The sequence below is a fragment of the Paralichthys olivaceus genome, chromosome 14, assembly GCF_024713975.1.
Source record: "Paralichthys olivaceus isolate ysfri-2021 chromosome 14, ASM2471397v2, whole genome shotgun sequence".
In the NCBI taxonomy this organism is placed as follows: Eukaryota; Metazoa; Chordata; class Actinopteri; order Pleuronectiformes; family Paralichthyidae; genus Paralichthys; species Paralichthys olivaceus.
In genome coordinates this window covers 16265066-16291726 of record NC_091106.1, presented here as the reverse complement: position 1 = coordinate 16291726, position 26661 = coordinate 16265066, and the positions used below count along the sequence as shown (strand labels likewise).

The 26661-nt window shown below is 44.0% G+C and overlaps 1 protein-coding gene across 6 annotated transcripts in view; it reads right to left on the bottom strand.

Moving 5' to 3' along the window:
* LOC109629176 (EBF transcription factor 3) overlaps positions 1–26661 on the bottom strand; it is a 68717-nt gene extending 42056 nt beyond the window's left edge. For 4 of the 6 annotated variants that reach the window (XM_069538456.1, XM_020086706.2, XM_020086716.2 and 1 more), the window contains exons 1-6: positions 25848–26660; positions 25375–25531; positions 24995–25058; positions 24622–24677; positions 22719–22792; positions 20797–20865 (exon numbers count right to left, since the gene is read on the bottom strand). In XM_069538456.1, the coding sequence (XP_069394557.1) occupies positions 20797–20865; positions 22719–22792; positions 24622–24677; positions 24995–25058; positions 25375–25531; positions 25848–25978 (551 nt within the window). In that variant the 5' untranslated portion in view covers positions 25979–26660. Of the gene's footprint in view, positions 1–20796; positions 20866–22718; positions 22793–24621; positions 24678–24994; positions 25059–25374; positions 25532–25847 lie in introns of all 6 variants that reach the window. The other 2 variants (XM_069538455.1, XM_020086733.2) reach the window with 2 other exon arrangements.

Here is a 26661-nt window from a genome sequence, read left to right as displayed (position 1 = left end):
AAAAGACGAAAAACAAATTTCTGTGATCCAACTGATCCCGGACAGCTCAAACATCTCTCTGCAAGGTCTTTGACAGATGCAAAAAACGCAGCCAATCAAACCTGTTCCGAAAACTTTAATGATGGAAAAAAGTTTCGAAGTCTGTAAATATAAAAAAAATATGGAATTGGTGTGCGAAGACCTTTATTCTTCTTCTTTACTCTAATGCAATGAGCGTTCTTGCCTCAATGTGACAAATCAACACTATTGCAAATATTGCCTTAATATAGCATCATCCACTCATTAAAATGTGGATTATGTTCACATTTGTAATTTTTGATACCTCAGGACAGAGAAGTGTACAGTAAGTTTTTTTTTCCCATGCAGGCTGCAGCGCTCTGCTCCTCCAGAGTCCTTGAGGCGTTCTGTCTGCCTCTGCCTGCCTCTCTCAACTTCCTGTTTCCCTGCACCCCCCACTGGGGCAGCAGCCACGGAATAACTTAGCACATGGAATGAGGAGGCGAGATCAACAGCAGCGATCCATTCATCTTGAGTTTCTCCTGTCACTCTCTCTTTCCGTTTGTAAACACTGAGGGTCTGTGGTCAGAATGGCCTTTTGTCCACTGTGTTTTTCCCTGCGTCCCTCTCTCATTCACTTCAAAAGGTAACAAGTGACAGATGTCTGTCTTCTCTGCGGTCTTAAACGCCGAGGCTCCGCGATAGCATCTGGGCTGAATGTCAAACTGTGAATCTTCCCTAAGAATGTACTGTGGTTATGCCAAGCTCATTGTTATTAATGTCAGGGACACTGCCTACAGAAGTATTTAAGATACTCCCTGTAGTTCACAGCAGGGTGAGCGTCGGAGGGGAGGCGTGTGGGGGGGCATGTATGTAAAAATGATGGACAACAATTATTAGAAAAAATATTAAAAATGAAAGAATAACAACAAAGTAAAAAATAAATGGATGAATGGCTCAATTAGATCCATCACAATATTTCCTGGTGGGTGTGCGACTTCCCAAAGAATCTGACTCTACATGAATCAATTTAGCCACAGGAGATGACAAAAAAAAATAACGAAAAGGGGGGAATGGAATATATAATATGGTAAAACAGAAGTTTGGCTCGAGCAAAGAGTTCCTTAGAGTTTCAGGAACTAAAAATAAAAAAAGTGGCAAAGGTGCTGGTGTTTCCAGCTTGTAATCACAGCACGGTGTTGTGTTTATTTAACTTCCTCGTCTCCATCGCTGCCTGCTTTTGGTATTTACATGTTTAATTGAGAAGTGTGCTGCCGGTTTCTTCTGCCCATCTGCTGAGTCCCTTCCTCTTATCAGACTCATTCCTCAAACTGACAGCTCTCTCTTTCTGCATATCTCTCTTTCACTCCCCGTGCCACTACACTGCTAACTCTCTCTCCCCCTTATCCCTGTCCCTCCTCAATCTGTCAGGGCCAAATATGAGCAATGACAATGCATTTTCCCTCAAATCAAACCAATAAGTAGAAATATGCTCCTGCAGCGTCACAAGTAAATTCTCTACCGGGGGTTTCGCATCATGAAATTCAGTTTTTTTTATCCAGGTTTTTTTCTTCTTTTTACCCCACGTCTAAATCACCGCCTGTCAGACGCAACATGTGTGTCATTGTATCCCCATCAGCGTGTTTCATTGTACACACTACCACCTCTGAAGAGCTGCCTCTTATCAGTCGAGTGTCAGAGAGCCCCCAGCACCGCCACCTCCTCCCCGCTGCCTTTCTAAATGCTTTTCTATTAAGAGCAGTGTTGTGTCCCTGTGATAGCAGCAGCCTCTCCACTTCATCATTCATAATCCCAATGGGCATCAATGGACTCTATAGCCTTGCCATCCACACCAAAGGCTTTGTCATTCAGCGCAAATGAAAACAACCTAAATGAGAGTGAGAATCAGAGGAATTCGCTCGAAGGCCCAATAGACCCGAGCACTCCAGTCATGAATAGTCCACTTCACAGTGAGGCACCAGTGATACCTCACGTGTTTAGAGCGGGGTAATGGTTCATTGTAATTCTTCCTGAATGGCATTAACCCATAGAAGATATTTTACAAGAGTAAAATGGCTCTTAAGTGCTTTGTCAACTTGTACTTTAACCAAACTGTTCTATTTCAGATTTTAGTGAACTGCATGGTTTGACACAGAAAAAAAAGACACCATCAATTCCCAGAGGTAGACAAGCGCTCTGCAAATCAAGGAACGAGTGTCGTCTACGAGAAAATAAGCGTGAAAAGATTTCCTCTGCTCTACATCATAGCGACGGCGTAGGCTAACTTTCACCAGCTCAAAAAGTCTAAAATGATGTTCCCGCCCTTCGCAGCATGCAGAAGTCCCGCTGGGGGCCTCAATGTGATCAGCAGCATCCCCACCACGTCTCCTCATTATTGAGTAAATAGGTTTGGGCATGTCCTCAGTAAACAAAGCCAAGACTGACAGTTAAGGGAGTGAGGGGAGTGGGAGGCAGCCTCGTTCCCAATTAGAGTCGCCTCAGGCAAAACTTTAAAGAGGAGATCAATCCTACAGATCGCTAAACTGATCCTGTCACAGGCTGGGGATATTTAAACCGTGGTGTAGAGCGGAGCGGCGCGGGGCAGTTCTCAGTACAGTTTGACTGTGTGTGCTAATGACTTGGGGGTAGGTTCTCTCACCAGGACACACACCCCACAGCGAGGCGGCCGTGATTGACGGGTGAAATCGGACCTCAGCTGCAGTTCTCGGCACTGTAGGGGCCAGATGGGGAAATAGTGATTTGCGTTTTTTAGTATGCAGCTCCTGCACTTACGGATATTCCCTAATTGTCTCCCTTACTTACCTGTGAGGCTGTTCCCATCACAGATGCAGAGTACATTTCAAATTAACCCAGGTTGTTTTGATTTTTTTTTTTTTTCCCTCACCTGACACCTTTGAAGCAGACTTATTAAAATGTGCCAGTAGGGCTCATCCCTGTCCATCTCCACCAGGTAAAAAAAAATTGGTCTCACTGATGTTGAGACAAAAATAAAGGGAGTAACATGCGGGGAATGAAGAGTGGTGCGGGTGACACCTGAGTTTAATCGCAATGTCAATCGACGACATCCTGCCAAAGCAGCAGATACTGTATCTGTGACTACAAGTCAGTGGCTGGCACACTCCAACTCCCAGGCACACATGGGTAATGTGTAATGAGCTACCAAGCTCTGTGCAACTGCAGAGGAACTGAACATTTAAATGAGCGAATGATGCATTATGTATATCAGCGAGGTTCCTGTGCAGGAATTAATCATGATCATAAAAGTCAACGACAGAACAACATACTCAGGCCCCTGCAAAATTGTTGTGATCTAATGCAAAACAAATTCATTTTTCATGCCATTAAAGATAAAGAAAATCTTAAAAGGTTTGGTTTTGCTTGTCTGCGTCTCTTATTGAGAGTCATTCACTTTCAACTTTATTTGCGGATTATTGCAAATCCCCGGTACAAATCATATCATGAAATCATGTAGCTGGGACATTGGATGTGTTCTGCTAATGCTCAAGGAAGATCCCCTGAGGGAGCCATTGAGTGGGGGAGAAGGGAGAGAAAGGAGGGAAAGGAGCGAGGCAAACAGAGGGAGAGAAAGTGAAGGAGAGGTGGAGAGCGAGTTACAGGATGGGGGAAAGGAGGGAAAGGAGGGAAGGGCGGGAAAGAAAGACAGAGAGGAGGGGAGGGCGGCAGCAGTCAAGCTGCACTTTATCCTGACAGATCTCCTTTACACACTAATTTCCTTGTTAAAGAAGAGAAAATGGCACTCAATCCGGAGAAATCCTTTTCTCCTGGAGCAGGCCTGTCAGCTGAGGGATGAGTGGATACAAGCAGAGCTTTCCTCCTCAGGCTAGCTCCCCCTGGCACACAGCAGCCGGGCTACAGCTCACAGCAGAGCTCTCTATCTATAGCCGTAATTAATACACCATCGGAATATAATGAGCCATACCATGATACATGAATTTTAGTCGACAGCAGTCATTTCACAGCTTTCTGGAAAATCAAACGCAAAGTGAATTGATTTCTTGATCATGTCATCTCCATCACAAATGGCAGTCTAATCGTGTACAAACATTTCACGCTCAGTCGCTGTTTATAAAACATTCCCCATGACAAAATAGAACTCCACCCCCCCCCACCCCCTTCCTTCACAGTTAGTAGCAAGAACGATAAAATCCAACAATCTCTCACAGCAACATATTTATCGCTGAATTTGTAATTCACCAAAGTGTATTAGCTTGGATTTGAAGAAGGGGCAGAAAAGAAAAGCCTCTTTTATTTTAAGTCGGCGGTGTTAGCTGTTCAGTCTGGATGTTCTCATCTCCCAAGATTACTATTCGCAGGGTGTGTGTCAGGACTACTTTTCAGAAATCTCGGTAACAATTCAGATGCGATCGATAAGGAGTGACAGTTTATTCTAAGGCTTAGCACGGGCCAAGAAAAGAACGACTGAAGCATCAAGTTTAGAGGAATGAATTTGTTTTGTATTTGATTTTTCCATTAAATTTATCACCACTTTAACTCTCCCCTTTTTTTCCCACCCCTCTCCTTCTCACTTTCTCCCTCGCTCTGTCACTCACATCAACAACAAGGCTGTAAACGGCTGTCAGTTTCTCATCTGTGATTTCCATGTCTTCACTTTCATCCATTTTTGATTGCTTCACACCCTTTACCTATGATGCTTTTAGTGCTCATCTGTGACCTTGTGAGACGATGGGGAAAATTATAAAATACATTTTCAGTGGCAGAGTGCCGATGCCCTTTATAACACTTCATCATATCTGCAGTGGGCAGAAAATAGTTGAGACACATTTTCTTATGAAAACTGCCTGATGCCGGTTTGGCGCAAAAATCACATGGTAAATCTATTACCACTTTGTCAAGAGAAACCACTTGAGGTTTCCCACAGTGTAGCAGCAGACAAAGTGGGAAATAGTAACCCTGAAACTACTACTGTCCGATTTCCCTTATTAAAGTGTTTTCAAAATCTTCCCCCTTTTCCGGATTTAAGGGTCATTGAGAAAGCCAATCAGAGGGACAGGCCAGTCAGAAAGCCAGCGGCGTGAACAGGACAGGAACCAGCTGATGAAATTCATCCATACTTCTCACTTATGATGACATGATTGATTTTCCCTCAGAGTGCTCAAATGTAGGATTGTCTTCCTACCCCCATCTCCTCCTCCATCCCGCCTCAATCTGCCCACCCACCCGCCAAGCCAGCAGCTAATGGATAAAGCCTCTGTCTGTCTCAGGCATGGCGGAGAGTTGACGAGTGGAAGAACAACTGCAACGAATGAAGGGTGAAATCTGAGAGTGCAATTTTCCGTCTGTCAATCTCCCTTCAAGAGAACAAGTTGACCACCAATCAGCGGAGTCGATTCAGGCACTGGCGGTGGATGGGAGCCCTCTGAGTGACAGCGTCATGTCACTACATTAACACGGCAATGAAAGACGTAAAAAGGAATTTTTTTGAAGAGGCCGGTCAGTTATTCGATTTCTGGTTGTGTGTGTGTGTTGGGGGGGGGGGCATATTTTTCCGCCTTAACAAATGAACAAACTGACAGGTTAATGCATAACATAGCACTATATAATTCATGCTTCTGAATTTGGGAGACTCCTATCATCCACTCGGTGCTTCAAAATACAACCAATTAAACTTTACTTAATTATTAAAGGTAGAAAGTGAGGGAGAAACATGCCTTAAAAACTCCTGCTTGCAGTCAATTACGATAAAACTTTAATGAGGCTGGATAGAGAGCCATAAAAACTGATAGCCCCTCTGTCATGAATTATATATCCATATCGATTTTGTTTCTTTGCTATAAGAATTGCAGGTAATCGTATGTTACCACATGTAAAGTGCACTTCCCTAGCGAGGATAAATATTAACTATCAAATATATATGAGGTGTGTGTGCATTTATGACCAGGCTCATGTAGAAAATGAAGAGCAGAGATGTCGAGGCAAGGGCCATTGGGAATGGATGAAGGGTGCCATATCTGACAGTAAGAGAGACCCTTAGCGGTGCTGGCTTGATATGTTACCTAGTTAGCGTCACAGAGAGAGGAATAAATAGTTCTTTATTATTTGTGGTTGCCATCATGTCTCTCCTAATAGACAGGCTATACTGAGTTTAAACCACATTATCCTCTGCGAGACCATCGCAATTACTCTTGAGAGCTGGGTCTGATGTGTGGATAAGGCAGGTCGCCCATGTCTTAATGAACACAAACAATGTGAAATGGAGGAAGGAGCAGTGGGGGGAAAGATAATGGCAGGGGAGGGCTTGTTTTAATAGAGACAGCACTAAGTTGTTTGCTATGATCTATGCGAAGTCGGAGAATGCTGAAAACCCCCAATGTTAGTTTGTGGAGATCTTTTTTCATGATCCTATTACCCAATCAATCCACACCCTTTTGTCTGCATTCTGCTGGAGAGCAGCAGGCGCAAATCCTGTTTAGAGCAGCTCCGCTTGTGGACTTTGTGTGTGTCTTGCTGTCATTGTCACACAGTCCTGCCTCGTTGGACACTCGCGGAGGTTAAAGGGCACCAAACTGGATCACCGTGACACCCGGCGCGAGCATTATCCCCAGCATAAATGGCTCAGTGCTGGGTTAATTGATAAACTGCCGCTCCACTTCATTAGTCAGACAGACCGGGCTTAACGAACGAACACAGAGAGAGTGTCACTCTGAATATGTTAATCATGACTGGCCATTATGGGGCTCTTCCCTCTACCTTCTTGTCTCAATCGCTGGTGGACTACAAAGACGAGGGACTCACTTCAAACTCCGTGTACGCTTGTATCGAGCAAGGCTATTTATCAGTGACAATAGATAAAAAACAGGAGACAGACAGACGCAAGAGTGGTCCTTGGTGTTATTGAATATAAATATATAATAACCATGTAAAAAATGCATCATTTGGCCTTTTCACAAAGGCAGTTGTAATATAGCGCTAGGTGAGCACTGTACTTGACGTACACACTGGAGGTGAGGGTGTCAGGGGAGAGCTCGCTGGAGCGAGAGGAGGTTTTATTGTTGCCCAGCCCTTCCGCTTAAGTGCACATGGCTGGGAGGAAGCCGGGACCTCCAGCTCTGACCTCTGCGCATGTATATTTAATAGGCCATCAGTTGGCCGGGGCAGCGCTCTGATCAGGATTCAGAGAGGGGCTTTGAACACCCCTGTGTATTCCTGAGCGTGCAGCCTCAAGCTGCTCTCCCCAGCTGTGTCAATCCGACAGCACTGTTACAGGCACCCAGACAAGGCGCTGGGCACTCCACTGCTACCGCCTAATGACTACAGAAGAAAAAAAAAAAAAGCAAAACAAAAACAATAACATTTGGCGTATGGAGCTATGCTACCATCTAATGAGTGGTTTTAAAAACTGAAATATTACGCCAGCTGATATAGTGTAGGGTGTGTGGGATGTGTTTGGATTACATCAACTTCACTATACGATGCTATGTTCCCCTTAATAATAACAAAAAGGCAATCTCACGGTGACTGCACTACACACGCCGGTAACGCTTGCAGAAACAAGACGGCAAACAGAGAAGTGCCACTCGCGTGTCTTTTCTTCTAACAAGGTATCACTACTCTTTGAATCACATCGGCTCTGTGTGTGTGAGCGTATGAATGTCACAGTGCACGTGTGTGAATGTGTGAGTGTGTGTGTGTGTGTGTGTGTGTGTGAGCGTCTGTGTGTGTGAGGGCAGCTTAACGAGGGTGGTTCATTTGACAGGCAATTAGTTTGCGGAGCTGCTATTGACAGCCCCTGTGCTTGTGTTTGTTCAACAGCTCTGGGTGAGTTCCACGCTCCCTGGGCTACGTGACAAAGCACCTCCGACAGGGAGCTCCTGATCTCCACCGAGGCTCGGAGGCTCGCACTGTGAGGGGGGTGGATATGTGACAGCCAAGCAGAGAGAAGAGAGGAGAGAGAGACGGGGGGAGATATACAAAACCCACAAGGGTCTATTAGGGGGTTGTTGCAAGTTAATGTAGCTACAACACACTTTTTGTGTCGTATTTTGAAAGGCCTGAGCAATGATGTTGTCATTTGTTGTTTGATTGCGGGGATAGCGGAGGGTAATCTTAGGAGACACCCGGGCTCTCACACTACATGCACACACATAAAAATGCAGAGAGCGAGGAGACAAGGAGGTGGGGGAAAGCTAGAGGGAGATGGAGGAGAGGAAAAATATAACAAGATCCAAACACTCTTTTATCCTTGAAAATCCCATATTCTAATGCAGGGGCCCATCCCTCTTTTAGTTGCAACCGTTTCGTTTGTAGAGCCGAGCTCCAATCAATATCATTATTTTCACAGAGGATCGAAGCGCCTTCACCGAGTTAATGGGGGATTGAGGTGGTAAACGTTTACCCTCTCACTGTCAGCAGAGCAGTGGTCCATAGTGGGCCCAGATGACAGCACTGGCCCCGCTGTGGACACACTGTGTGGAGATGTCCTGTGGGTAGACAGGCTGCATGGACTGTCAACCGCCTGCCATGCCCTAGATGGCCTAACATATCAGCCACTTGAGTTAGAGCAGCAGCATGGGCTTCGACTTCTGCTGGAGCTAACAGAAACAAACCGGCCAGTGCTGGCAGCAGCATTACTGCTCTGCTAGAAAATGTTATTGTTGGTGCAGGAAAAAAATGGAAATACCCCGTTATTAAGTAAAATATTAAATAACATGCTGCGGCATCATAATAAAATAAAACAGCTTTTGGTCAATGTTGGCTGTCGTCGACTGTGGATCAGCTGTTCTGTTGGATTTTTGAGAAATGAAGACTAATCTGCAGCTGGCAACAGCAAATAAAATTCTCTCATATAGCAGCATATGCTAAATAGCTCTTCAAGCACGCAGATGCATTGCTGTAAAATACTTCTGTCTGCGTATCTGCATCTCCCAGATGGGTCCCAAGCTGTGCCAAACTGCATCTCATCAACTGCTATGAACTATGGCATCACATGACCGCAGCAGATATGTGGAGTCCTATTCTGTCTCGCCTTGGCACAACATGGTCAAGCGATGCATCATCAGGAAGCGCCGCACTTTGTCAAAATGGAGGTACCTAGTCGAGGGGGGGGGGCAGAGGAGGGAGAGAAGAGTGGCTTTTCTGCTCCGGGTGCTGAAAGTTCTCTTCAATAAACACGAGAAAGGAACAAGGCTCTTGTCCGATTTCCCTTTTTCTCACTTTGGAAAAAAGACTAATCAGCAGAGTTCGAGTTAGTTTGGGTTTGCACGAGGGTGTGACTAAGGGGTAAGAGATTTCATGGGACGTTGCCCCATGAATCATTGAGTTATTGGTTTCCGCCCTATTTTAATCGCTGGCGGGCCCGAGCCAAAAAATCTCAGAGGATTCCGAAGAGCTCTTTTCTCCACCATTCAGCAGAATGGAATTTGGTCTGCAAGTGCCTCACGTCATTCGAGGCGTCCTTCACAGTTTCAGGGGCCCTAATTCAAACCACATGGAGGCCAGCGTCCGGTTACGGACCTTTGCAAAAAAAAAAAGAAGGACACGTTCCCATTGGCTGCTCCGGGATGGGAAATGGGGTGTCTTGATGGAAAAAGATAACAAACACATCTAAGTAGGAGTCACAACATAGCCAAAGCACACACACATTCACATGCATAAATATACATACACATGTACATACATGAGGACATACGCAAATATACACGCATATACACAAATACACACACAGACTGAGAAACATACACTTATGGGCCTGCAAAAGCTGTTTGCTTGACATGATGGAAGAATGAGTAGCAGGCTCTGTAATATTGCTCCTATTCTTCATTGACAAGCATATATATTTTTGCTGTTCCCAACTGACTTTGCAGCGCTGAACTCCATTTATGAATTATCTGACATATTTCCTGCTATTTTTTTGACAGGAGTACTCAGAGGAAATTTCAAGGCACCTTTCTCCTGACAAGTAGAAATATCAATATTTGAATAAATTGCAGATTTGGATCTCCTCACATGGATGCTCTCCAGCAAGAGTGTGTGTGTGTGTGTGTGTGTGTGTGTTTGCATGTGTATGTGTGTGTTTGTGTGTGAGTGAAGTGAATGGGAAGGGGTTTGTTTCATTCTGTTACCACGGTCTTATCCCCCTGAGCCCGCAGGCAGAAATCTGTATGCAGCATTTCATTAGGAGGGAGCTCGACTGAGTGACATGTGAAGCACACCTCGCCGTCGACTTGATGAAGTTTACTTCTCTCAAACGACAAAAAGCCACTTTGTAGACTAGCCCTTTTTTTCCCACAGAGGAAGAGAAGGGGGTGATGGCTGAGCACCAATAAAAGAATCATGAATGTTGTTTCACAGAATGACAGGCCTATCTGTACACAAATATTTCTCTTCGAGAAAAATGTAAGCTTCAGAGATTTTTTTCCCTCTTCTCTTTTTTCAAGCAGATTTGACTTGATAGAACTGACACTGTTCAAAAATATGATCAGCTAAAATCTAAGCCTTGTAGAAAACAGCTGACACGAAACACAAAAGAGAGCGTCGGTTCTTATCTTCTAAAAGTGGCGAGGAAAGTAGCATTTCACCCAGTGAACTAAATAATTTACAAACAAATACACCATTGTCCTACAACCTTGATAAATACACCATCTCTATCTGAGAGGTCAATGTCAAGCATCCATAACACTCAGCACTGTCTTCTTAAAGCTCCTGGTGTTACGTATGAGAGACTTGTGCCTATCTGTCTCACTCTGTTTAGCTGCAGTAGCTGCCATGCTGTCTGCATGTCTGCTGCTGCCGCTGATAGATCACTCTCCTGCCTACCTCTTCAACCTCACCCCCGCCACCGCCACCGCCACTCCTCCCCTCTGCACCCTACCATCATTTCAGGGAGCCTGAGAAATGGCTTAGCCATGTGAGGTTACTCAGGTACCACAAAGGCTGCGACCCCGTGACCCCCAGCGCTGACCTTCCTGACCTGAATGTCATACTTTCTCCCTCTCCAACAGAAAACAAAAACAAATCTTATCATGCGCCTCCACGGCTCTGAGGGGGGAAAAAGAAAGCCCTTATATCAACGTGGTGCTTTGACAATCATCTATCCACATGACCTGTGATTTCTCCGACAGGGTCTGCTTGACACTTACAACAGAGAGGTGACGGCGCGCAGGTTGTCCATCTCTCGCCTCGTCTGCCCTTATCTCCTCTCTTCTCCATCGCTCCCCTCACTCCTCCTTGTGTGCACAACTTAATAAGCAAGCAAGGGGTAGATTCCCATTATGGAAACCCTGGAAAATGGCCCGGACATTTTCCCCCATATCTGGGATCTCCATCTGGAGAAGGCACTCGCGCTCTCACTGCCCCCCTCGTCCAATCTCTGTGTGTGTTCTGGTGATCCTATACTGCAGAGATGGCTTTCACTCTCCACTGGCTACAATGAGATTGGCCCACCAGGTTGACTCTATTCGAATCGACAACCCATTTCAATAACGTAACAAAACAGGACAGAGTGGTGATGTTGAATAAAACATTTTTGAGGAGTGCCCAGGGAGAAAGATGGGTATCTTCAATTATCTAAAGGTGTAAGATTTTGGAGCATTTTAGCACAAACGTGCATTTATCCAGACATAATATAAAATAATCAGTTTAGTGACGGCATTAAATTTGGTTAGGTTCCCCCTTGGTGTTATTTTAATCTGTATGTCTGTGTCACTGCTCCAACATCAGTTATTCATAACGAGAGTATATGGTTAACAGACTAATAAAGATTACACTGAGGTCAGCAAGTCACTAATCCCCGGCATTATTAGTAAAAACAAAACCTACAGCTTTACGCCATCCACCTCATCACATCTGAGTGCCTATGCACGTGCATAGGGTCCGAACATAATATGGTGTGATTCAAACCATACAATGAGAAGAGAAAATAAATATGCTAAGAGCAGCAAGGGTGGACCGGGCCAGGCCTCTGCGGACCTATGTCATCACTCCCTCTGGTCTCGGCAGTGCTCCCCACCCGAGCGAAGGCTCAATGATTACGGAGGCTCAGCTTCCCTCTAAGAAAGCAAACCGGAGCTGCAGTCCAAACAAGGCCAAGCCAGCAGCGAGGGAGCACTGCTACACCAGGCAGCTCGGGTTTACCGTCGCCTCCGACCTGGCTGGCCCCCGGGCTTGCATTAGTCCCCCAGCCCAGCCTCTCTAGGACAAACAAACAACCACCACTTACACAGTCAGGGACAAGCAGTGAGGCAGGGAGAGCCGGTGCCACCAGCACTGTGCGGAGGGGAACCTGACCCAATTGGATTTGCTTTATCACCCCATATAATGACTCCCAGACTGGTGTGTTACAGTGGTAGAAAATAAAGGATTACAAAAAAAATCTGCCTGCCCGCCATTCTGAGTTTGGCCCAAAATGGGCAGCTTCCCCAAAACAGATGGGGAGGCATCTCAAAAATGTTCTCTGCCTCTGGGGACATGTGGTTTTCCCCATCATTATATAACTGTAAACTCCTGGATGTCAGAGATTGGGGATAATAACTTTCAGATGTTGGCAGCCCAGGCCAAAGCTGGGACCTGCTGGATGGGAACGGTTATTTGGCAGAGGGGAGGAAGTCTGAGAGATTAAGACTAAGATGTGACGGAGAGAAAAGTGGATCTGGACAGGAGCTTGAATGGGTCGCCTTATTCTTTTTTTCAGTGTGTTCGGCGATCGCACCGGGCCCCGATAATGGCCGTATGGGAGGCACAGGCGCGGCAAGTGTGTGTGTGTGTGTGCGGGCAAGCGACACAAATTAATATCAAAAACACAGGAAATCATGTCATCGTGTTAACACGGCAAAATCAAGCTGAAGTGCTCCGGCTTGATCCACCACTTTTAGCATTCAATTTCAATTTTCAGACAGATTTGATATGACAGCTTTAGCACTCCCCATTGCAGTGCAGATGTGCCACTAATTCAGAAACAGACACACCTCCTTCAATAAATGAGTCCTTATAGAAGTGTCATCCCGTTAAACCATTTTTATTGGTTTGTCTCACATGGCGGGAGAGGATCATTGTTCACTGTGGACGTGGTCGCTGGTTTGCTGCTGTGGTCAAGGTTTGGTCACTTAAACTCACTGTCCTCTAATGAAATGAAGCATCTCCTCACATGTTTTTAAAAATTGCAGCTGGTCACTGTGGTAAAAAAAAAAAGCTTTTTTCTCCTCTTCTTTTTAATTTTTTTTTCTAGCTTTTGCTTTAAAGTATTGATCGCGGTGCTGAACAAGCAGAGGAGTGTTTTTTATTGTAAATCAATACTGATCGATCGGCAGCCTGGGTGTTGAATATGGATCAATATCACACCAGGCAGTGGAGGAGATCTGATTTCAATTGGCAAAAGAAGCCCACAGCAGGTTTCCATCAAGCGGTAATTCAAGACATGGGAACATAAGTCAGATGGATTGATATAGACTAGCCAGGACCTTTCTTGCCACTGAACCAGCACAAGGAAATTTCTGTCATATATCATTAACGCAGTCGGGGCAGGCAGTAAAAAAAAGAGGGGGAGCAGAGTACCTCAGTGACCCTCAATGAAGAGCAATGGTCAAACATTGAATAAATACTCCATTATTAGCATGAATCTTGTGTTTTTTCAATATAAAAAAAGACTCCAGAATAAAAAAAGTCAAACCAACACAAACACTAAAATAGACGCTGAGGCTCTGCTGTCTCTGCACACATGCTCCATGGTGTGGTCATGTTCTGCAGAACTTCTGGAACTGATTATGCGGAGGTCAGCTTGAGATTCATACTGTAAAAGCTGTTATTCATTTACTGAACAAATGTCCTGGAGAAAACTGGTGAATGGTGAAATATTTTTATTACACTTATCATGCAGTCCATCTTTATTAAACTTGCACATTTGGTTTAATTTAAGCAGCCCGACAACATTCATAATATAATTTAATGGCACACACGTCGCCAAAGTGCATCAAGCATGCGTATATGTTAAAAAAAAACCTCAGGTCGCCTCGTTCATTCATCACTTGTTTGTGATTCCTGAACAGAGGGGCACTGTTCCAAACGACAGCATTGTAAAACAATAAAAACAGAGCTATAGTTAGAAATAACTTGTCACTTTTAATAAATGACACTGGTTCAGGGCTCTTTCTCTGGGGCTTCTCGTCCGATACATCCCAGGCACCCCTGGGGCCAACAGAGCAGCCAGCAGACCAGCTCGTTTCCCCGAGGTAACTGATGACCCTCTCCCTGAATTCCCGCATCTTTGTCCTGTGACCTCACACCAGTGGGAGCAGGACCATGTCCGATGAAATCTTCAGACTGCTTCCCATCCTAATCTCGCCCGTGTCACACTACAAATTGCTACATTCAGAAAATGGAAATAGATGGAGGTGGAGATGGAGGGAGGGACTGACAGAGGTGGGGAGAAAGGGAAGGACGGGAAGGGGGAGCGGAGGAGTGTGCATCGACATCCAGTCCCCTAAGAAAAATACTTGAGGAAAGAACGACTCGGGAGATCCCGACAAGGAATCACATCTCAGCGAACATATTGATCTGATTTACAAAACCTCCACTCTAATGCGAAACAAATGGCGTGGGCGTGAACTGGTACTTAACCATAAAACCCCAGCATTACTCCGTCTCCGATGAAATACCACATATATCCCTCACCAGGGCCTAATGTGCTGTTTTACGGCCAGATACGACTGAGGTTGACCCAACAGTTTGTTTGACAATTAGGGGAAACCTAATAAGGATTGAATGGGAGTGAGAACATGCCAAGAGAAAGAAAGGAGACCCTTTTTCACGAGAAGAAATGGCTAAAAAAACACGGGTCTGAGTGACCTAAATGTGATTCACAGAATCAGGAGCCATTCGACAAAGCTCTTGCGTCATTAATGCTTCACGAAACCAAACAGCGTCTTCAAAACAGCTACAAAGTTTAATTATAAAAGAGAGCTGCTAAATATTTGAGAAAGAGTGGCATGTTTTATTTACCTCAGATTTAATTTCAATAATGTAAGGTTTTCTCCGCGGTGGCTTGTTGCAGCAGCGTGTCGGGAAAAGTGAATAAATCTTAAAAGATTGTTTTCTTTCATAATATCAAAATAAATCACTCACATTGCCCCACAGCCACATTTCAGTCACATTAACGCAGCGCTAAACCCAAGTGTGATGAGGACTGAAGATAGTAAACTTCAACAACATATAAAAACATACGCCAAAAAAATATTTGATAACCTTCGCTTATTTCTCTTCAGCATGGGTGTGTGTGTGCAACTGCGTGTATATACAAGGTCCGGTGTTGCTCTTGGCCCAGCATTCATCCCATCACCCCAGCTCTGGCCTTGTTTCTGTCAGCAGTGAACCAGGGGAGTAAAAGAGTGGTGGGGGGAGAGGAGAAGGAGAGGAAGAGAAGGAAAAAAGAGGGAAAGAGAAGGGGGTGGTGAAGGGGGGAGGGGTTGTCTCCATGGACAGATGGACTGCTCTTTCTCAACACATGTGGAACCATGTTTCGTCTTTCACTGCCGTCAAGCTGGAGCCGAATCCGTCGCTCTGTTGGCCCGCGCCACTCTTTCGTACTGCACACCTCTCTCTTTAGCAAAGCACACACACACACACACAGAGGAGCGCGCCAACACACACACACAGAAAGCACACACACCGCACAAACATCTCCGTCTTTCTCTGCACACATGTTAAAGTCATCACCCCTGCTCAGCGCTAGTAAAACACAACACCCCCGGCTTCTCTGCTGTTGTCAAGTCTTGCCATTAGCTGATGCCACTGGGGAATCCTACCCTAGTGAGGTGGGTCTCCCTCGGGAACGTCAGGCACCACGTTACGTTCAGCCGCCACTCATGTGAACCCAAACATGTGAGCATAATTTGGAAAATATCATTTATACTGTGCGTCTTTGTACGTGTCTTGACATTTACAAACTGCGATAAAACCGACATGAGGGAGGAGGGAATAGAAAACAGGGCGAGAATAATTTGAGGTAATGTTTTGCTTAGTGAACAGTATTACCCAACGCTGGATGTTGGAGCACTGGGAAGGAGGTTCTGGCTCCGAGGCTGCAGAGAGGGTCTGGGTTTCATTTTTCAGCAAGTGCAAGCCAAAGGAGAGCTGCCAAGTACAGCTTTCGCTCTCAACACTTCCTGCTCTTCCTACTCTGGCTCAGGAGGAGACAGGCTTCACTCAAACATCATGTCGATTTAGGCAGGGGTGGCCAGTTTATTCTCCCATTTCTCAATGGGAGTCAAAAAATCTCACATCTGTCTGGTGAATTACAGCGGCCGGGGAAGTAAAAACGCCAGGATTGACATATTGTTGAGCCACAAATTAAAGGTGTGGTGCACGCATGGGTAAATACGGGGAAAAAAACATTTCCTATTCAAGTTACCAGCTTTAATTGACTCACTAAAGCCTAGAAAAACACTGCAGCGTAGGTCCCTCAGCGTAAAGTAACGTACAAAATCCAGAAGAAACACCTGCAGCAATCAACTCTCAATCACAACAACAGTGGCCCCATCCACTGCATCATTTTCATTATGGATGGTGAGAGCACAATGCTAGATTAACACTACCTACTGAGTGCCATCTTAATTGCCCCTCTGCAGATGCAGTGAAAACATGTCATTTAGGTACTTCATAAACAGACTTCTCCTCGCAGGTTATCAAGACAGCCGCTCAGTGAAAACACACCCTCTTTTTCAATGCTGATGTGCAATTAAAATGGTTTTAGAAATCCTCTTTGACAGTCCAGGGCTTAGCCAAAAATGTAAATGACATTAAAGGAGACAATGAATTTAATTTTGTTTAATGTCCCCTTTCACTGATTCTCATTTACATCACATTTCCACATAAAGGGCTGACCTTATAAATACTGGCATTTGTTCAGCTTTTGGAGGTAATCACGGTTTTGCAAAAACCAGATGGGAGCGCACAAATTTTCCGATTTGTTTCTTAGAAGGCCGGGGGAACCACACACGAGGCGTTCTAAGACTGCAGCCTTTGTTTCTGGTAAACAACTTGACAACAAGTCAAGTGCACTCTGGGAAATGACCTCGTAGGTGTTCCGCAAATGAACGATAACGCGCGGTCGTTTAGAAAATACAGGCTCGCTAATGAGGGACATAACAGAAAGCTAAGCAAAATTTACATTAGGCCAAAATTTAATTGCATTAACACACGAACAGGTGCGGTGAAGCCTTTATAAATGAGCTAAATGAATAAAAGCATCCCACAGCACAGCCATGTGTGCTGACCAAAAACAGAGACAAGGGGAAAAAATAAGGGGAAAAACAAGTCAATGTCATGAATTATTCAGTGGCTGGGCTGCACTCCAAAGGTCAGTGCTCTTTGACCTTTGTGACAGGAAGTGAAAGGGAGCACCGCAGCCGCTGGAATAAATGGAGCTGACATGTTTAGATCTGGTCCAGAATCTGAATGGCGTGGGTAAATTGACATGGGATGTTAAACTGCATGAACATACATTAAATTCAAAATTCATACATGGGTAAGAATACACACGCTGATATCTCATTCCCTCCGTGTGTCCGTCTCAATTCTGCTTGCATAAATTTACCCGGCTTCCCAGAGTAAAATGTGACCTCTGAACTCCTCGACGCACAGAACGAGTCATTTTCCCTCCACTTCCAACAACATGTGCCGTCTTATTACAAAATCCATGCGCGAGCCCGGACGATGTATCTAATCTTTCACACTAGAGAAGACAAAGTCAATATGCGAGAGAGTGAAGACAGATACCAGACAAGTAGAGTCATCAGAAATTGAGTTATGTTTGACTATACACACTACATGCACTGTAAATGGGAAAACCATCTAATCAGATATTGGTGCCTCATTACTATAATTCTAAAGACTCAAATATACCGAGTGAATAAACCTGCACCCCCCACTTACTTTAAGGCACCATTAAGTTATAAATGTGACATCTGTAGCACTGCTGGATTTATACAGGGGGAGAGATGATTACACTGAACTGCAAAGTGCTGCGGTCATAGCAACAGTCGCAAAAAAATTACTGCTTCCTTTTACTAATGTGAGCAGCAATAGACTTTGACATTTCTAATCGGGTTTGATGTGGGAAGAGAGAATAACGTACCCTCACGCTACTGAGGACGATTTACTTTCATGCGAAAATACTTTCATGCAAAATACCCTGACTTTCTTAACAGATATTGAAATTTGAGTCACAACACATATAAAGCCGCCCAAAATGCAGCAAAACTAGGGCCTTTCTGCATCCAAAAAATGAGAATGAATAATGCAGGGACATCAAATGTAAGTGTTGAAATATTTAAAGACCAAGCAGTGCTGAAACTTTGTGACAGCTGTTGGGCCTATATCTAACCAACTTTTTTTTTTTTTTTTTTTTTTTTTTAAAGCGAATCCTTCCTCTTCAAAAAATCTGAGTGAAAATCTGTATCAAAACTCTGAGAGAAAATAGGGTAAACAGATGTCTGGCTTGACCGCAGGAAAATAGGACACATTTGGAATGATAAGTTTCCCAAACTCCGTTGGATATGCCAGATCCATGGGAACGCCAGTTAATGTCTCGCTAGATGCCAGCTAGCTGTGCGCGCTCTCCCCTCTTGCCATCTGGGAAAATGTTGCAGCGAACGAACGCCATCAATGATTCACTCCAAATCTGTTTCTTAAGGTTCGACCATGCTACTGTTTCTCCAGGAAATGTGGCAGTGCTAGCCCTGGTTCTCATACTGTAATTGTAGACAGATGAGACGTGCCTGATTCAACAATCAAACCTCTCCTCGAGGTTTATGTCACTCAACTATGTTCTACTCAATTGGAAATAATCAGTTTCTGCCAGGAGTGACCGCAGCACAGGTGCCTGTAATGATGTGCATGAGAAAATGACAGATGTAACAGAAATGGCTGTAAAACATGGAAGCTTTAACTAAAAGCTTACCCGTGTGCACAGCGGGACACACTCGGGTAATTGCAGTAAATAATCTTACGCAGCAAAACCTGCACCGTGCTCTGGTCGTGTCCGTAACTCACGCTAAACCCTGCAACCTCTCACAGGCACCCCTTCTCTGCAAGCCTCCTCCAGTCACTGGGAACCTGTGTGGGTCTGTTAGGGTGAGCTGACGGGCTCATAGTTACGACATGGAGACAATGGGAGGGTCTAATGAGGAACATATGCTTTTGTGTTTCAACAGAGCCGCTCATTGTGCAAGGAAAGGGATACTCCACTCCTATTCAGACTCATCACAATGAAAATTCGAGCCCTCCCTGAGCCAGTTGAGCTTACAATATCCATCCGCTTCTTTTTTCCCCTGCTCTTTTTTTTCCCACCCCTCTTCTTGACTTTAATTCTCCGTGCATTCATTTTGCTTATTGTACTTATGTTACATGTTTTGTGCGGCAGATTGAAGAACAATGGTGTGCGAAACCCTGAGCAGTAAAAGGCAGCAGAGCGACACAAAGCAAACATGAAAGCAGCGGAAATTAGGCATCTCAAGTTATATGTTAATATTCGCACTTCACTGATAAATGCACCTGACTGATAAATGAAGCAGCCCACTTGGCAGCGGATGAAACAAACAAAGAAACCTCTAACCTTACATGGTCTAAACACATCAGTACTTTTTTCATACAGGCACTGTGACTGTCATGAGGAATAAAAACATTCAGCCAGAGCAACAGCACGAGCAAAATACAAGCAGCATGCATGAGGACGTGCGTGCGTGTGTGTCAGCCTGTCTGCGTGTTTGTGCCCTCGTCCGTGTGTGTGTGTGTATCTGCATTTATCTACGTGTGTGTCTGTGTGAGTTTGAGTTCAGACAGCAGTAGCTCTGGTAATCCATCCAGGCTCCCAGGGCAGCCAGCTCCTACTTCCTGATGCATGAGAAGCCGCTGGAGTGGAGTGGCAGCAACAACTGCTCAGCCCTATTTGATTACTAATAAGAGAGTTGTCCCCTCTGTCAGATACCAGGCATTCTCCACTAAGCAAACAGTGATTCCGGCTAGTCAAACATTAGCATTGCTGTCTCTCCCTACTACGTGGTGAGAGTTACATTGAGATCGAGGCTCAAACGAAGCCCCCTACCTCGCCCTTATATCCACCACACGCACATGCACGCACATGCACGCCCACCTAAATATATTCACACTGACCCGGACATATAGTTTCACAGTGTGAGAAAAATGTCAATGCCGAAAAGAAAAACCATTTATTCTCCCTCTTTAGAAAGTGATGAAGGTAATATAAATGTGGCAGATGTAACTTTCCTGAAGGTGCAGAACAAAACAGCCGACATAAAATGTTTATCCCCTCTAAAGCGCAACTTTAATGGTGTCAAGCTCACAGCGAACTTGAGCGAAGGAAACAGTCAATGGAAAACAAGTATTGACAGTGTAAAGCATCACTGTCGTAAACAAAGAAAGGAAGCCAGCCAAATAAATCTGAAGTTGCCTAAGCTAATTAGGTGTATTCCCAGCATGATCCTCCAGTGATTGAGCCACCTGTGATTGAACAAACCCTATCCAGGTGGTGACCGCCCCTCAGTGCACAGGTACCTGGGAAAGACGCCCCTCAGCCGCTCACACGGGCTCACCCACGGTTCCCACACTGCGGGCCGCGGAAGATGCAAGTCAGCCCAACTGGGCCGTCTGGCACACCGGGAGGGGACTCATTTGTTCACCAGCTCACCCATGTGCCTGCTCATCCACTCAGTCAGTCACACGCTCACTCATTCATTTACTCATTCCCTCGTTCACAAACACAGAAGAAGGAGCTGCTCACGAGCCGCCTACCTGTCAATGATCACAGGGTCTGATGGAGTCTCGTTCCTGTTTCCACAGCTTTTCTTGTCACAGCATCGGCTATAGGAAGATAAGACACGTGTGTGAGTAGTGTGTGAAAGAGAGAGAGAGAGAGAACAAGCAAGACTTTGCTAAATAAATAAAAAAAAAAAAATAATGCACACAAAACCACATACATTTATGAAGTGCCTCGGAGTGGTTTTTGATATTGGGAACAAAATTGCCATGAGATTTCCTTCACTCAATCTATCCATTCCATTGATGCTGATGGCTGATAAAAATGGTGAAAACAACATGTTGTGTTGTTTGGCTTAGTGTTGGAGGGGAGGGGAGTGGGGATTGGGCCAGGAGGCAGGGGAGTCACTTTTCACAGCTTCAGCTTTTGTTTACCTCTAATTGCCAAGCTGCTATTTCTGAGGGAGATGCAAGGTGCCACCCTCAACCAATATTTCTGCGGGGCATTTATCAATTATGGCCTCAAAAGCACTAATCTATCTTCCAGCACATGTTTCAAGCATCTCCTCCCCGAGCCTATAGCTAGCTGCCTTTTCACATCTTTGATTAGAACTTGAATCAAAACCGCAAAAAAAAAAATAAACAAATACATCATCCGGCTTCCACGTGAAATGAAAACATATAAACATATGAGAATACGACTGATTTATGCCATATGGAGCAGAAAGAAAAACAAAGATTTTTGTGCAAAGCTACTGTCAGTCATCCGCATGCTATTTAAATATGTGTGATTTACATGACTTTCCAGCAGCAGCAATAAAGATGTGTTTTACAGCGAAGGTGCTGCAAAGTATTAGAGCAAATATATAATTCAAAGCCTGCTGTTGTACAAGCAGGAAAAAAACAAGATAAGATTAAATGATTATTCTTATTATAACTGCCCTTATTATGTATATCCACTTATCTGATAATAGGCAGCAGTTAAAGTAGTTCTTTATTCAGCAGCAAAACACACTTCCTCTTGACAAAAAAAAAAAAATATTACCTCCAGAGCACAAGCATATTCAACGTGTCACAAATAAGTGATGGATGCATGTATAAATTGAGCGTGAGTGATGAGTTTATGCATGGAAAAAGACAAATCATTCTCAGCTCTCATGCTGCACTTGCTCTCAGCCAGTAACTTGAACAATGCACCGGTGCAACAAAGGAGAGGTTAACCGACAGTATCCGAATTCAATGTTCACAAAGCTCATGCTGAGCTCGACAATAACAACAAAAGGCGTTTTTCCTTTTAGTATCAATGACACCGCTGAATAGCAGCGCAATCCGAGAGGTTGAGATTTATGTGGTTAAATGACGCTAAAAGGCTCGCTGATCATTGTTGACAGGTGGGATCAACCGAGAACTGACTCTCAAATTAAAAAAAGAAAAGCTGATACATGACATGCAACGTCTATGCATAACTTAACAGAGAGCACATTGTCTCTGGCAGGCATCAGTGATGACATGCAGTTGTATGAAAGACATGTATGAAAGATAAATACAGTGAAAATTAAAAAACATAACTTATGTACTGTGTCACTGACTGTTTATTATACATGCAGTGTCCCTTCACTGGAGGAGACAGTCAGTACGTTCTCACTGTCACATTCATATTCATATCAAAGTTGAATCTCAGCATATCAAAAGTTAGAAATGACAGCAGCTCTCTCTCTCTCTCTCTCTCTCTCTCTCTGTCAGTGTGTGTGTGTGTGTGTGTGTGTGTGTGTGTGTGTGTGTGTGTGTGTGTGAGTGTGAGTGTGAGTGTGTGGGTGGACCACAGGACAGTCTGGTTTGCTGCATCACATCATGAGTGTCAAAACTTGTACTTATTGAATGGGAGGGAATTACTTTTTGCCTGGATGTGCAAAATGGACAGAGCAATAATAAAAAGGAAATAAATAAATAACACTTACCTGCACATAATTTCATGAGTAAGAAGAACTCTGCACATTTCTGGATTCTTGTCTTGGCCCTCATAAATTATGGCCTTTGAGAGGAAATGAGATGGGGAATAAAAATAAAAATAAATCAAGTGAGAACACACTCATCTCTTAAACACATGTTAGTTCCCATGAATTCACAAATAATTAGAAGAACACAGCTGCTGTTTCTGACGATCACACAAAAAATAATGATAAATCAGGGCAGGAATAAACATGATGTTAGGACAATATAATATATTAGATGAGTCCTGAGTAAGAATGTGGTTAAGATCATTATATTAATTTATATCCACATCAATTATCTCCTCAAATAAACAATTACAACAATAATTATAATTGTAACAGCAGCAGCAATAATTTTAGTGGCACTGAGTATAAAAAATTAGTATCAAAAAATATGAGTATAAAATGAATTGTCGTGGCATTGATTATAATAATTATAAATTGTATTTTTTTTTTTTTGTATTAATCTGGATAATATCCCGTGGCTCACACAGACAGACAGGGAGGTTTTCATAAGGAGAGATCCAATAGAAGTGTCATCAATATGCTTATAATCTGGGGATATTTGGGGGAAAGTGTTAATGGGCAATCTGTTGTTTATTTTGAGCCGCTAACAATGATCTTTCTGTGGATAAAAAGCGGTGTCTGGCGGTACGGTTGAGTAATTTTTGAGCATTGGCTGAAACAGATGGCGTGGAGCTATCAGTTCTGCCGCTCTTCTCTCCCTCCCTCGATCCCTCCCTCCTTCTCCCATGTCTAAGGATAGACTCTTTACCTCCCCTCGCACTGAGCCGGCACCAAGCACAGCATCCCAGTATTGACTAAATACTTAAGGAAATAAAAAACAGGACGAATAACAAATAAACAAATAAAGTGTGACGTGTGTTTGTGTTTTTGATGGAATAAATAAATCCTATAATTATTTTATTTTTTGTTCCTGGCACGCTTCAGGCCAATGTGGGATGAGAAAGTGACACATCTGAACCAGGTCGCATTGCTCCTATTTAAAAAAATAAATCTGTCCCACTTGAACCGATGTGTGTTTTTTTTTTATTTCCTTTTCTTTTTCCTTTTTTTTCTAGGAACAGGGCGATTATCTATATTGGTTTGATTTATGTCGCCATTTGCAGCTGTAGAAACAGAAATCCATAAATTGCTTGTTCTGCATCATTGACTCGGATCATTCGCACAGGAATGTGACCAGTGGCCCAGGCTGCACGGCTCTATCCCGGGGAGCCTCTGCCCAAACCCTCCGTTGGAATAAATTCTTATTTGCCCTCTTTAGATTTAACTTTAAATGTTATTGTTAAAAAGCAACAATAAAAAAATATATTTGCATGGGCTCTGAGGTCAGTTTCCATGTTTGTGAGGAGCATGAGAGAAATGCACCTCTGCGAAAGAAAACATTAATATTCATATTTATATATTACATTTTACGCATAATTTTTAAAATCATCTTTAGAGCGTCACCTCTGACTCTTTGCAGGAAAAAAGTCAAATCAGATCATATGGAGCAGACGTAGCGTTTAATTTTTAATGTTGGACAAACTGAGCTTACAAAGAAGCCCCAACTCGAGCAGAGTAAGATTGACTTTTGAGACCTGCAATATGATATGACCCCACGTAAACAGCAGGAACGGAGCCTGTCTCTTCGTGTTTCAGCGATAATTTGATTTTTAGTTTCTGCAACAACTGCAGATTATTTATTTGTATTTTTGTTTGTTTGTTTGTTTGTTTTGTGTTTGCATCTCAGGGGTGTGATGGCAATTTTGCACGGGTGTGTGTTTGGAGTTTTTCTTTTTTTGCACAAGTGAATCGTGCATGTGAGCAGAGTTGCACGGTGCGTTTAAAGTGCACAACAGCAGCTTACCTGCTTCGTCATGGAATCGATTAACCGTATGTAAAGATCCTGTTCTGTTCTGACGCCTGGAGAGAGAGAGGAGGAGGAGGAGGAGGAGAAAAAATAGAAAACAGGAGCACTTGTGAATTTTGAGGAATTACAGGCGATGAATTAAAATAGCAGACAAAGTCCTCGGAAGAAAAAAAAAGTTTGGTCACACATAATAAAAATATAGAGTTTAGCCTCATTGCATTTGCAGAATTATCACACTGTGTTATTAATATAATAATAATATTTTCCACTGGCAATATTCTTATGATTATACACATTTATTATATGTGGCGTTGTGCATGCTGGTAAACTCATTGTGTTTGCAATAAATATTATTGGCACTTGAACTCACCATTGCTGTACAATAACTGTAGTTTGTAATGAATCCCATTGTTAGTTTTTTCACTGGTTGGTTCCTGCAGAAGACAAACAGTTTGTAAAAATCAACATCAACGACTGCGTGTCATTAGCACGTGCCTGGGTGTTTGGAAATGTATATTTATATTTATTGTGCAAAAGATGAGCAACACCTTCAGTTGTTTAAACGACTGTGTCATCAACGAATTGAGTGTTTTCTCTCTCTGGGTTTTTTTTCTTTAAATAAATCAATATTACACGTGACTCCCCCTCAATAACCCACTGCCATTTCACTGAGCTTTACAATTTGGATGCATGTGCTGATTATGTTGCACGAAAGGCTCGCGTGTGTTTTCTGAAAAATGCACCGCTTACTTTTTCCTTCTCCACAAAGTCCACAAAAGCTGTCCTTTCGATCTCCACGGGCTGACCCTGCCTGTCATACAGCGCCAGGACGAAATGGAAAAAATTGGATTTTCTGAGGTTGGAAGGGGGCTGCTTTTCATAATGTGCCCGTGCCAAGCCGACACCGCTGCGGGGAGAAAACAAGAGACCATCTCGGTTAAGCACCGGACACCGGGGATAGCTGCTGAGATGATGGGAGAGAAGCTGATGGAAAACATTGCAGATGCAGAAGCACGTTGTCGGGGGGGGGGGGAAGAGGAGAAGAAGAGATTTCTTGATTTGTCACAATAATGGGTAATCTCATGTAATGAAAGAAGGGGAAAAGCCGAAGGGGGGGCATTTATTGGGAGACCGTAATTGATACAGAGTATTCAGGGGATTGAGGGGTCGATATGATGAGGAGGGAATGCGTGTGAAAAATCAGATGCTTTTGGCATGCGTACCTTTGGGCGGCTGTGTTTGCGTCCACCACCCCAGCTGTGTGCATCCAGGAGCGGACCGAGTTCAGTCCACCCAGCGGTTCCTCCTTCATCGTCGTCCCACCGCGCGGTATAGTTTCCTGAATCCCAAACATTTAGGACAATTTGCGTGGAAAAAAGAGCCTCCTGCGAAAATTAGCGGAAAATAAACGTCCAAGCGTGTTTATCCTTCAGGGTTGCTTCTTCTTTTTTTTGTTGTGCGCGTCGCAGTTGTCACGGGATAAGCAGCCGATTCACAGTTGCGAGGGACAAACCCGGTCCACAGGTCTTGCCTCCCTCTTCAGTCCGTCCGATGTGAACAATTCTCAAAGTGCTGCACTTAGTTAGAGCGATATCCACAGACTGCAAAAGTGAATTGTTCAATAGACAAGGTTTTTTTTTTTTTTTTTTTTGTCTTGCTAGTGTTCCTCTTTGTTTTTTTTAAGGTCTTTTTCTCTTCTTCTTTTTTTTTGTGCTATTCACAGAAAAATCGATGTGAGTTGTTTGTGTTTGCGGGTGATGATGCTGCTGCTCTCAAAGTGCCCACATCCCTGAAGCACCCGCATCCAAAACCTTCAGGACTTCTTGTTGAGTTAAAAAAAAAAACCCCACTCCTGCAGAAAAGGTGCTGCTGCTGCCGCTGCTGCTGCTTCTCCGCAAGACAAACACGGGCGAAGGCTGATCACCAGTGGAGGTGTTCCTCGTACACAGGAGAGGTGGATAAGGGGCCCTTTCGCGTCGTGCAGGATGGATGGGAACATGCAAAACTAAGCCCTCTTTCCCCGAGGACTGAAATCTT